This window comes from Suricata suricatta, chromosome 12, assembly GCF_006229205.1.
Source record: "Suricata suricatta isolate VVHF042 chromosome 12, meerkat_22Aug2017_6uvM2_HiC, whole genome shotgun sequence".
Taxonomy (NCBI): Eukaryota; Metazoa; Chordata; class Mammalia; order Carnivora; family Herpestidae; genus Suricata; species Suricata suricatta.
The window spans coordinates 13,746,927-13,759,749 of record NC_043711.1 but is presented as its reverse complement, the minus strand read 5'-3'; the positions used below and the strand labels follow the sequence as shown (position 1 = coordinate 13,759,749).

Below are 12,823 nucleotides of genomic sequence, written 5' to 3'. Positions count from 1 at the left end.
CTTAAAAATAAAATAGCTTTAAAAAAAGAAAAGGGAAATTCAAACAGAGAGAAGTCCATGTTAAGACAGAGACAGAAATTGAGGTGATGCTGTCACAAGCCAAGGAACACCTGTGGCGACCAGAGCTGGATGAGGCAAAGAAGCATTCTCCCCTAGAGCCTTCAGAGGTGGCCTGCCTGCCAACACTTTGATTTCAGACTTCTGGTCTCCAGGACGGGGAGGGAATACATTTATATCCCTTTAAGTCACCAGTTTATGGTCATCTGCTATTGGCAGCCGCAAGAAACTGTGCACTCAGGCATGACAGAAGGGAAGGTCAGAGCAGTCTCTGTACATCCATCCACATTTTCCACACCCACTGCGGGTCTCCTCCTCCAGGAAGCCTGGAGCACTTAGGGTAATGGGATATTCTAATATCTTGGTGATGGAGCAACAAGAAGGCTTACATTTGTCAAAACTCATTGAACTGGGTATTTAAGAATGGTTGTGTTATTGGATGCCAATTATGCCTCACTAAAGCTAACTTATTAAAAAACAAACAAGTATGGAAACCAAGTTGACAATAAACTATTTAAAAAAAGAGGTAAAAAATTTTTTTTAAAATAAAAAACAAACAAAAAAGGAAATTGGTCAGATAGAGATAGAGGTCAGACCTAGGGCTACCTGTAGGGGGCGTGAGGGAGTCCCCCGGAGCTGGGGTGTTTTGTATTTGGGTCGCAGGAGAGTAAATATTCAAGGAGCTGTACAGTAAAAATGGGCTCGCCTTAGAAAGAGGAGCACATGGGTGGCTCAGTCAGTTAAGTGTCTGACTTCAGCTCAGGTTATGATCTCACGGTTTGTGAGTTCGAGCCCCTCATCGGGTTCTGTGCTGACAACTCAAAGCCCAGAGACTGCTTCAGATTCTGTGTCTCCCTCTCTCTCTGCCCCTCCCCTGCTCATGCTCTGTCTCTCTCTGTCTCTCAAATATAAATAAATGTAAAAAATTAAAAAAGAAACAAAGAAGGGAAGAAAGAAAAAGGGGCACCTGGGTGGCTCAGTCATTTGAGCATCTGACTCTTGATTCAGGCTCAGGTCATGAGATCGAGCCCCACATTGGGCTCCATGCTCAATGTGGAGCCTGCTTAAGAGTCTCTGTTTCCCTCTGCCTTTCTCTCCTGCTCATACACTCTCTCTAGAATTAAAAAATAAATACATGGAAGAAAGGCCCTGGGGCTCAGAGAGGTAAGTAACTCTCCCAAGGTCCCAGCAGGACAGTGTCAGAGCTGTGCTACTCTGGAGCTCCACACCAACCCCTGGCCTCATCCCTGACCCCTTCATTCAATCAATACACACATAGTATGCACCTCCTATGTTCCAGGTGCTGGGAATTCAGCTGTAAGCATGCCAGACAAGATCTCTGCCCTCATGCTCCAGAATATTCTGCAATGCATATTCTTTTTTAAAAATATTTATTTATTTTTGAGAGAGACAGAGAGAGAGAGAGACAGAGACAGAGACAGAGTGTGAGTGTGAGTGGGGAAGGGGGAGAGAGAGAAGGAGACACAGAACCTAAGGTAGGCTCCAGGCTCTGCGTTGTCAGCACAGAACCAGGCACAGGGCTTGAACTCACGAACTATGGGATCATGACCTGAGCCAAAGTCAGATGCTCAACCGACTGAGCCACCCAGGAGCCCCTGTAATGCATAAGTCACACCTGAGACACACAAATGGATCAATGACCAAGGCCTTTCCAGATGACGGTGACTGTCATAAAGGCAATGGGCTGAGGGTGACCAGGTGAGGAGGACTGCTTCAGCCAGAAGGTTAGGGAGAGACTCTGGGAGAAGGTGATGTGCCAGCTTTAATAAACGCAGGGGAGGGGCCCCTGGGTGGCTCAGTCGGTTAAGCCTCTAACTTCGGCTCAGGTCAGATCTCATGTTTGTGGGTTCGAGCCCCGCATCAGGCTCTGTGCTGACAGCTAGCCCAGAGCCTGGAGCCTGCTTCCGGTTCTGTGTCTCCTTCTCTCTCTGCCCCTCCCCCTCTCATGCTCTGTCTCTCTCTGTATCAAAAATAAATTAAAATAAATAAATAAATAAATAAACGCAGGGGACCAAATGTCCTAAGATGTTCTGGAACATTCCAGAACATTGTAGAAGGACCCAGGGATGTTTCGGAATACTCCAGGTGGAAATAATGTGTAGGGCCCAAGCCTGGTGCCAGAAAGAGCCTGAGGGACAGAGATGAGACCACATTGTCTGGGGTGATGTGGGCAAGGCTTGGAGGGAGAAGGGAGAGTGTCGACAATGATGTATTGAGAGCAGCCTCCTCGGTGTGTGGGACACAGCTGTGACTGAGGCTGCTGGCGCGTCGCATCTGGCAGGGGGAACATTTATTAAACCAATCATCACACAAGCAAAGAAGCAATAACTTAATTGTCAACATGATAGAGGCTTGATTTGGGGCGTAGTGACTTAGAGGGGCCAGGCTGAGCCAGGAGGTCAGAGACGATATTCAGGCTGAAGAGCTGGCCGGGAGGAGAGCAGAAACTTTAGGCAGAGGGGACAACGAGTGTGGGGACCCTGAGGAGGGAGAGTGCCAGGAGCCACACGGAGCCTGGCAGGACTAGGTGTGAAAGGGGTAGTGGGCAGTGTTGTGTGACATGGGACTCCTGGAGGCCCCTCGGCCTTCCCACTGGGGTCACGCCTGGACTTGAGAAGGAACTTGGTCAGCCCCTAACCGGGGCCTAGCCTGAACTCACACGGCGACCCCTGCCCCAAAGGGAAAGACGTAAGTCCCTATTCTTTTCTCCGAGTATTTATGAACATCTCCAGGGACATGTCCCTCCCTTCCTCGGCAGATTACCACTTCTGGGCCCAGAACTCAGGCCGTCACCAGGGAAGCAGGACCACCAGTTGCCATGGCAACACTACACTCCCCAGACGCACGGGTGCTCCTGCCTTTTGCCACAATGCCAGCCAGCCACCCACCCTTCATCAGGTCTGTATCAGTGCGGGAGGAAGGCAGAGGAAGGGGCAGAGGGGGCAGCTTCCCAGATGACTCCCAGAGCTGGGGGAACAGACAAGGAAACTGAGGCTCAGAGAGCTAAAGAGTCAAAGCTCTTCCACAAGGTCGCTTCTGGGGGCCCCTGCTCTTTGGAGGAGCCCTGGACAGAGGCAAAGGGCCCTCTCACTCGGAGACTCTGAGAAAGAGACAGGGGCGACTTGGCAGAGGGGTCCAAAGCTGTTTGTCTGGCACTTTGGTGTGTCTCCCCCAGAGACTCCTGGTGGTCCTGCTGGGACATCCCTCAAGTCAGCCAGTAGGGATGTCAGGGTCACACCAAACCCAACCATGCCTTGTACTGTGTCCAGTTTGGGGTGGGGGAGGAGACAGATCATGAAGCCATAAGCAAGTCAATGAAGGAGAAAGACTCAGCAGGTGATAAGCTGAAATACGAGGCCTCAGGGAGGCAGTAATATCAGATAAAACAAATGAATCCAGGGATAGGGCCAGAAAATCTAGGGAAGAAGAATCCTAGATAGAGGGCACACCAGTGCAAAGGCCCTGAGGTGCGTGCTGTAGCAAGGAGATAGGAAAGTAGAGGGAGAAGCAGGCAGGAGGTGGCAGGGACCCGGCCGTGCCGGCCTCGTGGGTGGTGAGTGAAGCCCTCCAAAGTGGTAGATGATATAAGTGAACATTGCTTTTCGCTGCACATGCACGTACTCACACACCTCCCCGCCCCCCACGCACACACACCCCGGGACACCTCTAACACACCCACATATCCGGGACACCGTGCTAGCTCAGATTCCAACCATCCCTCAAAGCCCAAGTCAGCTGCCACCTCTTCTGGGCGACCATCAGTCACCACACAGTTAGAAGGGACTCCCCTCCCCACCCCACACAGCTCAGAACTCCTAGTTTCTACCCACACCACCTGGCGTTATGCATCCCACATCTCTGAGGCACCCACTCCGGGCCCAGCCCCAGGCTGGTCACCAGAGCTACGAGAATTAATATGCTAGACACATGGCACTAAAACATACACACAAAAAACCTTGAGCCCTCGGGGGCTCCGTCTTGAGAGAGGGGAGGGAGGGCAAAGAGCCGGGGCCACTCACAACTTTTCAGTTCCATGAAGCCCCACACAAACTGGCTTAAGGCAAACATGAAGGGACAGAGTGGCCTTCAGGCACTTTTGATCCAGGATTTCCAGTGATGGCGTGAAGGCACAATCTCTCTCCAGCCCTCTGGGAGGCTCAGTTGCTGTGGTAACAAATGGCCTTCAGCAGATCCAGAATCACATCCTCCTCCCCGCTCCGCAACCCTGGCTAACAGTGTGTGTCTCTCTCCCAGTAAACCAGTGCCGGAGAAGGTTTGGGTCATGCTGCTCAGCTTGGTCAAACCAAGCCGGGGCTCCTTTCAGAAGCAAGAAGAGGGCTACAGGTGCCGGGCAGATCCCTACCAAATCCACAAAGGCATTTTGAGCAGAAGGAGAAGCGATAGCAAAGGCCCGGAGGTTAGACCATTGACGGATGTTACTGCAGGGAACTGTGAGGACAGGACCCATTTTGTCTTCAGACCAAAAGGTAGGAGGGTCACAACAGGAAAGGTGGCTGCCAGGTGGGCGAGTATTGAAAGCCTTTGCAAGGTAAGCAGAGGTAGGGCGCCGGGCTGGTTCAGTCGGTAGAGCACGCGACTCTTAATCTCAGGGTTGTGAGTTCGAGCCCCATGTTGGTTGTAGAGATCACTTAAAAATAAAAATCTTATAAATAAATAAATAGGCACCTGGAGGGCTCAGTCAGTGGAGTGTCCAACCTCTTGATTTGATCAGCTCAGGTCATGGTCCCAGAGTTGTGGGATCGAGCCCTGTGTTGGGCCTGCTTAAGATTCTCTCTTCCTCTGCCCCTCTCCCCAAACCTTCTCTAAAATTTAAATAGATAAATAAACAAATCAATAAATAAGTGATAAACAGGAAATCTGGTGGTGTGTGAGAGCAGGAGAGGGACAAGATCTAACCCCATGTACGGAATGGACTTGACCAGATGAGGCTGCTTCTAGGGTCTGAGAAATAGGAAGACATTCCAACAAACATAATTAATAATCACCTACTCCATGTTACCTGGTCACACATGAACCCCTTGGGAGCTGCCTTCATTGAGTTTATAAAATTATGTTGAAGAAGGCCAACATCGAAACACGTGATCATTCATCAACTATAAATGTGGTAAGCACAGGCTCAGGAGCTAAACACGGGTGTAACAGGGGGTACTGGAGGTTGAGTTTGAGGAGGCCAGGATACCTTTGCTGAGGAGAAGCCCTTTTAGATGAGAACTTGGGCAGAGCAGGGCCACGAAGGGATTCCTGGCCTTGGCACATGCAAATGCAAAGGCCCTGGGACAGGAGGGAACAAGGTAGGCTGGAGGAATCCAGAGAGAGCCAGTGTGGCTGGAGAGCCTCCACAGAAGTGACTGGAGCCAGATTGTGGGTTGCCTCATTGGTACACGTGGATGTTTGGACTCCTCGTAGCAGCAGTAAATCCCGGGGGGGAGGGCAATATCTAGGATCAGATTGCTTTATCCTGGCAGCTCTGAGCTGCTGCATGGAGCTGGGGGGTGAGGGGTACTGGAGGGGAAGCAAGGAGCCCCAAGGGGAGGCAGGTGCAATTGTTGGTTGAGAAATGGTAGCCACTTAGACCTTTCTGGGTTGCCATGGAGATAAAGAAAAGCACGTGGGTTGGAGGGGCGGGGAAGACAGGCTCTGCCAATGGGATAAGGTGGAGGGAGGACAGGGACGACTCAAGATGCCATCCAGGTGTTCGGAGCCATCGAGATGGGCAGGGCGGGTATGCAAGGAAAGGACCACTAGGGTCCCCTTTGAGCTGGACTGAGCAATTACTGTAGCCATTTTCTTAAAGTTTATTTATTTATTTTGAGAGAGAAAGCTCGAGCAGGGGAAGGGCAGAGAGAGAGAGAGAGAGAGAAGTGAATCCCAGGCACTGTCAGTGCAGAGCCTGATGCAGGGGTTGAACCCTTAATGCTGTGAGATCATGACCTGAGCTGAAATCAAGAGTCAGAAGCTTAATCGGCTGAGTCCCCCAGACATCCCTACAGTAGCCACTTAAACGGTGGTGATGGTCACATAACATTGTGGATGAACCTAATGCCATAGAATTGTACACTTAAAAATGGATTAAAATATGTGAGAGATATGTATTTACCACCACACAAAAATAGGGGGAAAGCCTTAAACATACACTAACTCTAAGTAAATTAAGTAAGAAACGAAGTCTTCAGTCTCACTGGCCATATCGCAAGGGATCTGTAACGTCATGTGGCTGGGGACGTTGCAGAGAGAACGTTTCCATCATTGCAGAAAGTTCTACTGGGCAGCGCTGGCCTGCTGTGACTTCTTACCTCTGCCCAGATGTCATTTCTTGGCAACGTTCCAAGGGGCTGCCTTGCAGCCCCACCAGGAGCCAGAACAATCCCTTGGGGGCTAACTTGTCTGTGTGTTGAATCCTGATGCTCATGGTATTGGGAGGGTGCAGGCAGCTGGCAGGAGCCACTCAGAATGGATGCTTCAGGAATTGTAGTAAAGCTGCATCTGCAGAGGTGTGGTGGGGCTGTGACCCCACACAGGCTGGAGGTTGGGGGATACAGGGACAGACACCAGAAGAGAAACACTCTGACTTCTCACTCTTCCCTCCTCCTGCCTCCTGCCTGGGAGGGCTCCCACCTCCCACCCCATGCCTGGTTGACTCTTGCAAAAGGCAGAGAGCCCAAGTGGATCACCACCTCCTGGGACACAAGGCAAGGTGAAGCGTGGATGGGCTGATAATCAGCCCTGCTTGGTTCCCTCTAGTCCCCCTCCCCCACCCCGCTTGTCATCCATAGGTATCCATTAGCCCCGAGAAACTGCCACCCCATTGACCGCCACACCCCTCGTCCCAAAGTCTCCCCAGCAATCTCTGGCTGCCGGCATTAGAAACAACTCCAGTTGGCTGAAGCTAAAAGAGGATGTATCGGACAGAAGGATCTCAGGGAGTCGGCAGAACAGACAGGAAGGACATAGAGCCATGGCTGTGGCCTCATCAGGGGAGGCCGCTCCTGTCCTGCCAGCCTCCTCTGAAATGCAAAGTATGGGTCAGAATGCCAAGTACGGGGGCACCTGGGTGTCTCAGTCGATTTAAGGGTCCCACTTCAGCTCAGGTCATGATCTCATGGTTTGTGAGTTTGAGCCTGGTGTCGGGCTCTGTGCTGAGGGCTCTGTGCAGACAGCTCGGAACCTGGAACCTGCCTCGGATTCTGTGTCTCCCTCTCTCTCTGTCACTTGGCCCCACCCCCTGCTTGTGCTTTGTCTCTATCTCTCAGAAACAAATGAACATTAAAAAAATATTCTTTTAATGCCAAGTATGGATCCTTTGGATAGGGAAGGGGATAAGACCCAATGTCAGTGCCCTGCAGCTGCTCCCAGTGGAGCAGAGCTCTGCCCCCAAAAGAAAGGGGAATGGAAGCCTGATGGCCACATGACCACACATCCTCCTCAACATCCTGCCTGTGCATCTCACAGGAGGGACCCTAAAAGGGGGTCAAGAAAGAGTACTGACCCATCCTGGCTGAGCAGGTAGCAAAGGCCACTTTTCTAGGGACATCCCTAGTCAGAAGTGTGATGTGGGCTGGGCAGCCAAGGAGCTGTCCTTCCTTAAGCCACAGGGAGTTGCCAGGGCTGTCCCCATCTGAGAAAGGGCCAAGTGGACAGAGGTCCTGGCCATGCTCAGGCTATTCTCCCAAAGACAGATGGAAAGACAAACAGAAGTAGGCTCAGTCCAAAATATCTTTTATGTACATGGTTTATTCCTCCCGACCCCCATGCTGCCACCCCAGCCTCAGCCGCCCCCCCCCCAGCATGGAGCTGCCCACCACCTCCTCTCTGAGGGGCCTCCTCTCTTGGGACTGGATCTCTGGAGGTGAGGTGGGTAAAAGAAGGGGGCCCTCGCACAAGGTGGTTCCCCTGTGCCTCAAGCCCCCACTCTCCAAGAGGAGAGAAAAGAGAAAGGAGGAAGGCAGTACAGAACTGGGGTTCAAATACTCAAGAAGCTACAAGATAGAAGACAAAAGTAGCACACTCTGGGAAGAGGGGGAGCAGGGAGGAACCAAGGCCAGATCCCCCCGCCCCCAGTGGGGGCATGGCAATCCCAGGGCCCAGAGGGGCAAGGGGCGGGACTGGGGAAGGAAGAAAGATCAGGGGTAGAGGAGCCCAAGGACAGTCCCACCCTGGTCTGGACTCCTGGGCACAGGGCAAGTGAGGCTCGCGGAGCCCCTGCACTTGACAGTGCATCGGTGGATGGAGACCTACAGCTTGGTCAGATCCAGCTTCAGCTTGTAGGGTGGGGGGCTGTCCCCAAAAGCATGCGACGGGGGAGGGTACAGGGGCCAGTCTGGCTCTACCATGAAGCCCTTGTGCTGCTCCAGGGTCAGGGGCTGCAGGGGGAGGAAGAGGGATGGAGGGAGGGCTAATGAGCTCCAACCCTGCCAAGGCTCCTTCCCACCCCTGATGTCAGCTCACCCCAACCATGCTTGGCATCGTTCCCCCCATCTCATAAGGAAGTGAAGAAACTTGCCCAGTGTCACACAGCATGTCAGGGGACCCTGCCTCCAGGGGAGAGTGGGTGGCCCAATTCAGGACCAGGCAGCTGCCCTTCTCCCACCCCTCCACTGGGCCCTGCCCACCTGAAACTTGAGATGCTGGCCAGGCGCGGTCACCAGGGTGGAGCAGCTCAGCCACAACATCACCAGCACAGAAAGGAAGAGGCAGCAGGCCAGGATCCAGCGAGGGAGCCCTGAGCGCCTGACCCGCCCAGAAGGCATGCTCAGCGGTCCCAGTGGGGTTTGGGAGACCCTCCCCTCCAGCTCCACACCCATCCCTCCCCTGGGGTCCTGCCACCCACCGGGACATGCAACTGAGGAAGTCATTGTCCTGCGGCTCTTCGGACTCCACCTTGGCCTTGCTACTGGTCTTGACTCGGATCTTGGCCTTCCTCACCTTGTCCAAGGGACCTACAGGGTCTGAGACAAGTCAGCTTTTAGCAATTCCCAGACCTCCCCCAAGAGACCAAAGCAGCCATGGAGAGGAGAAAGGAGGCCAGGACCTAGGGCAATGGGCCACGCAGTCCTGGAATAGATCAGGACCCTGGGAAATGGACCATGGAACTCTAGGAGATGGATAGAGGTTCATTTGGCAGAAGGATGCCCTATGGCAGTGGAGCCACCTGTGGAGGGAGCACTGGTTCCACTTCGGAACTTACCCACGTGTACCTCCAAGGCCTCAGGGTGGGATCCCCGCCAGGTCACCTCTACTCGCTGCAGTCGGGCCCCTTCATGCCCCAGGCTCTCTACCACAGGCTGGGTCTGGGTCAGGAACAAGACAGCACAGAAGAGCCACTTAGAAAGTCCCACCTAAGCCCTGGGAAGCACATCTCTGTCCCATGCAGGTGACCTTGTCCCATGCCCAACGGCACACAGTTCCACTGGGTGCAGAGAGGACACCCTTCCATGGAGCTCTGGGCTGTGACATCAGGGATGTGCTTCCCTGCTATTGTAGGCATCTCAATTCATCTTGACCCTGTCCTTTAGCTCCTGACCAAGCCAATAGAGTTGCAGGGATTGGCTGAGAGGTGGCCACATGACCCAGTAAGGGCCAATCAGAGTAAGTCCCAATTCCGTTAAAACTTCAGGTGATAATCTGGAGCCTTAGGCATCTACCCCGCTATTGGGAGGGAAGAGCTTGCCTGGGAATGAAGCCACCACAAAGAAAAGCAGAGTCAAGGAAGGGAGTGAGACAGTGAATCCCTGAATCTAGCTGTGTCTGACCTTGACCACCTGAGGACTTTGCATCCCATAAGCCAAGAACCAATGCATTCCACCTTATTACCCTGATCACCCACCCACCACACTGGTGTGGCCCCTGCCAGACCCCTCACCTGGAACACCACCACCTTCCCATTGTCAGTCTGCAGGTAGTATGTCCAGGTGGAGGAGACGAAGCCCTGGGCCGAGTTGACAAGGTCATTGCAGAGGGTAGAAAACAAGTCCAGGAGTGAAAGGGCCCCACTTGGAGCTTCCAGGACCTTTCTCTGCCAAGAGAAGGCCAAAGGCACAGAAATGTCACCAAGGTGGGGCATTAACCAACAGGAAGGAAGCTGGGAGCATTCACTGCGATTGGAATTTGCTAAGTGGTTTGGGGCAACCAGGCTTTGTGCAATGAACACAGGCCTAGGAGCTGCTTTTGGCTTGCTGTTGCCCTTGGAGAAGTGGATTGCCCTCTCTGAACCTTAAAATGGGGATGATTCTCTTCCCTCTTGGGGTTGTTATGAGAGTTCAGCTAGACAACGGCACAGCACAAGTGCCTAATACGTAGTAGCTGCTATTATTAAAATTTTCACCATCATCATACTTATTTTGACAGCCTCAGTAGAGAATGCAGAACAGGAAGGAATGATAGTGCAGTGTGCTTTTATGAGCAGTGAAGGCTGGAGGGGGTGGAGGAAAACGGGGGAAGGGGGAAGGGCTTTCTGGGGAATCTCAGCCCATGGGTGTCTGGCTGTGAGGAACGAATTCCTACGCGTTAGTTTCCCCAGATACAGCGTTTCCTAGACGTACTCAGGTGAGCAGTTATTATTTCTCGCTGCAATGGGAGTGGGGGGGTTGCTCCTCCCTGAAACTCAGTTCTGAGTTCCTCCCCCTGGCCCATGACAGTGGCCACCTGTTCTTCACAAGGAAAGTACTTAGACCGGCACCTGGCATGCAGTAAGTGCCCAATAAAGTCAGCTCTGACAGCACAGAAGGCGAGTGAGAGGACAGGTGTTCATAAACCCCATCTCTGTACAGCCCTAACTGTATGAACTTGGCTAGTTGCTTTGTAGGCATGAAATGGGAGTGACGCTGTCCAGGTGCCTCTAGGTAGCATGAGGAATTTGGGACAGGCTGTGGCAGAGCCTGGACCGGGACAAATGATGGATAAACAGTGGCTGTTTTCTGCCGTTTACTCATTGTAAGGTGGTGGCAGGGGAAAGTACTTTCCATATCACAGAGGTGATCACTGAGGCTTGAGACATGACTCCATGGAGGACACCCAGTAAGCCCAGAATGGACTGTAGAGCCTGGAAGTCCCTGGACGTGAGTGCAGGTTTGCAGGGAGCGAGTAGAAAAGAGTAGTGATGATCCCAGGGCCACAGGCGGGAGGGTGCCCACCTTCTGCTCTGGCTCAGGCTCAGGCTCAGGTTCCGGCTCCGGGTTCTGGCTCCAGCAGCCCTCGCTGCAAGCCTGCTGCTCTGTCTCCTTCACATAGGCCTCCACACAGGCTGGGGGGTGGAGTGGGGAGGAAGCAGGAGGGCTGACTAAAGGGTGACCCTTCCCAGGCCACCCCTCCCCACCCTGGCCACCCAGTCAGCCCTCACCTGCTTCACACTCAGTCTGGGTGGCATTGGGCTTGGAGCTCCTCGCCACGAATCGGCAGATGGAGAAGAGGCGGCAGCCTCGCTCACAAGCACTGATCAGGACAGCCCTGTCATACTCATATGGGGACTCAGAGGGGTCCTCCTCCTCAAGCTCTGCCTGGGAGGGGGGACACGGGGCTCAGGCCAGGGAGAGGGGCAGGAGGAGGTGTGCACTGGAAGCACGCTGGAGCAGGAGGTAGAAAATTTGTGGTCCTCTCCCTCCTCCTCCTCCCCACCACCCGCATCCAATCCAGAGAGATTGAGGTGGGGAGGGGAAGGCTAAGAATATTAGTGGGGGTTCTTAGCTTTGAGGAAGAGAGAAAGGGAGGGAGCTTGAGAAGGGGGGTGGACCGTGGAGGACATTGGGTTTGGGCAATGGTTGTAAAATGCAGAAGATGGAGAGAAATACCTCCCCCAAGGCTCCAGGGAGGAAGACAGAGATTGAGGGTGATTCTCAGCCTTCGGGAAGGAGGGAGGAGGCTAAGAGGAGGACGTTTTGTCATATTTTCTGGACTGGGAAAATGGAGATCCAGCTGGGGGGGGAGCGCTGAGGATGTGAATGAGGGCTGTAGCTCTTGGGGGGGGTAGGGAGGAGGGGAGGAGGATGTGGAAGTCGTTTAGGTGGAGGAGGAAGAGGTGGGGGATAAGAGGACCCTCAGGCCTGAGGAAGGTGGGGGATGGCCCCCCCCCAGGGTCTTTCTGCAGCAGAGGTCAGCCAGCCAGAGCCCCAGAGGTGGCCTAAGACACCTCACTCCCTCCCTTGAAGGGATCTCCCCCAACTCCGCATTCATCAGACGGACTTGCATCTCCAAACCCTCCCTCATCAGAGGGACCCCCCTTACCCAGCCCTTCCTCCGCGGGAGGAACAACTCCCCATCCCCATCCGAGGGACACCCGACCCCTGCACTCGCCTCAATAGAAGAGACTCCAACCCTTCCCTCACCAGACGGACCCACCTCCATTGTTGAAGCCCCATTTCCGACTCCTTCCCCCTCCGAAGAACCCCAGTCTCGCTTTCCCTACGGAGGGAACCGCATCCCCAACCCCTCCCCCACCAGAGAGGTCTCGGGTCCTCGGGCTGGCGCGGCGTGCGTTTCACCTGCGAGAGCTGCCGACCAGGATAGCGGTCGCGGCACCGCAGCTGGCAGCTCTGCGTATCCCCGAGCTGCGGGGCGAAGGGGTCGCGGGCAGGCGGCGCGGGAGTGGCAGGTGGAGGCAGCAGCAGCAGCAGCAGCAGGAGCGGCATCAGAGCCACCGAAGCCATGGCGCGAGGGGCTCGGGACGCCGGCTCCTGGCAGGCACCGAGGATGCAGCGGCGGCGGTGGGGACCGGGTCGCTGACGTCACCCGA

General features: G+C 54.0%; 1 protein-coding gene across 1 annotated transcript; it reads right to left on the bottom strand.

Moving 5' to 3' along the window:
* Nucleotides 1–7,794: 7,794 nt before the first annotated feature.
* TMEM59L (transmembrane protein 59 like) lies at nucleotides 7,795–12,823 on the bottom strand. Its single transcript, XM_029917130.1, has 8 exons — nucleotides 12,573–12,823; nucleotides 11,435–11,591; nucleotides 11,229–11,338; nucleotides 9,959–10,111; nucleotides 9,284–9,386; nucleotides 8,927–9,044; nucleotides 8,709–8,826; nucleotides 7,795–8,459 (listed from the first exon to the last, which is right to left on the bottom strand). Exons 1-8 carry the CDS (start codon nucleotides 12,735–12,737, stop codon nucleotides 8,331–8,333), a joined length of 1,053 nt encoding a protein of 350 aa, XP_029772990.1. The 5' UTR covers nucleotides 12,738–12,823; the 3' UTR covers nucleotides 7,795–8,330.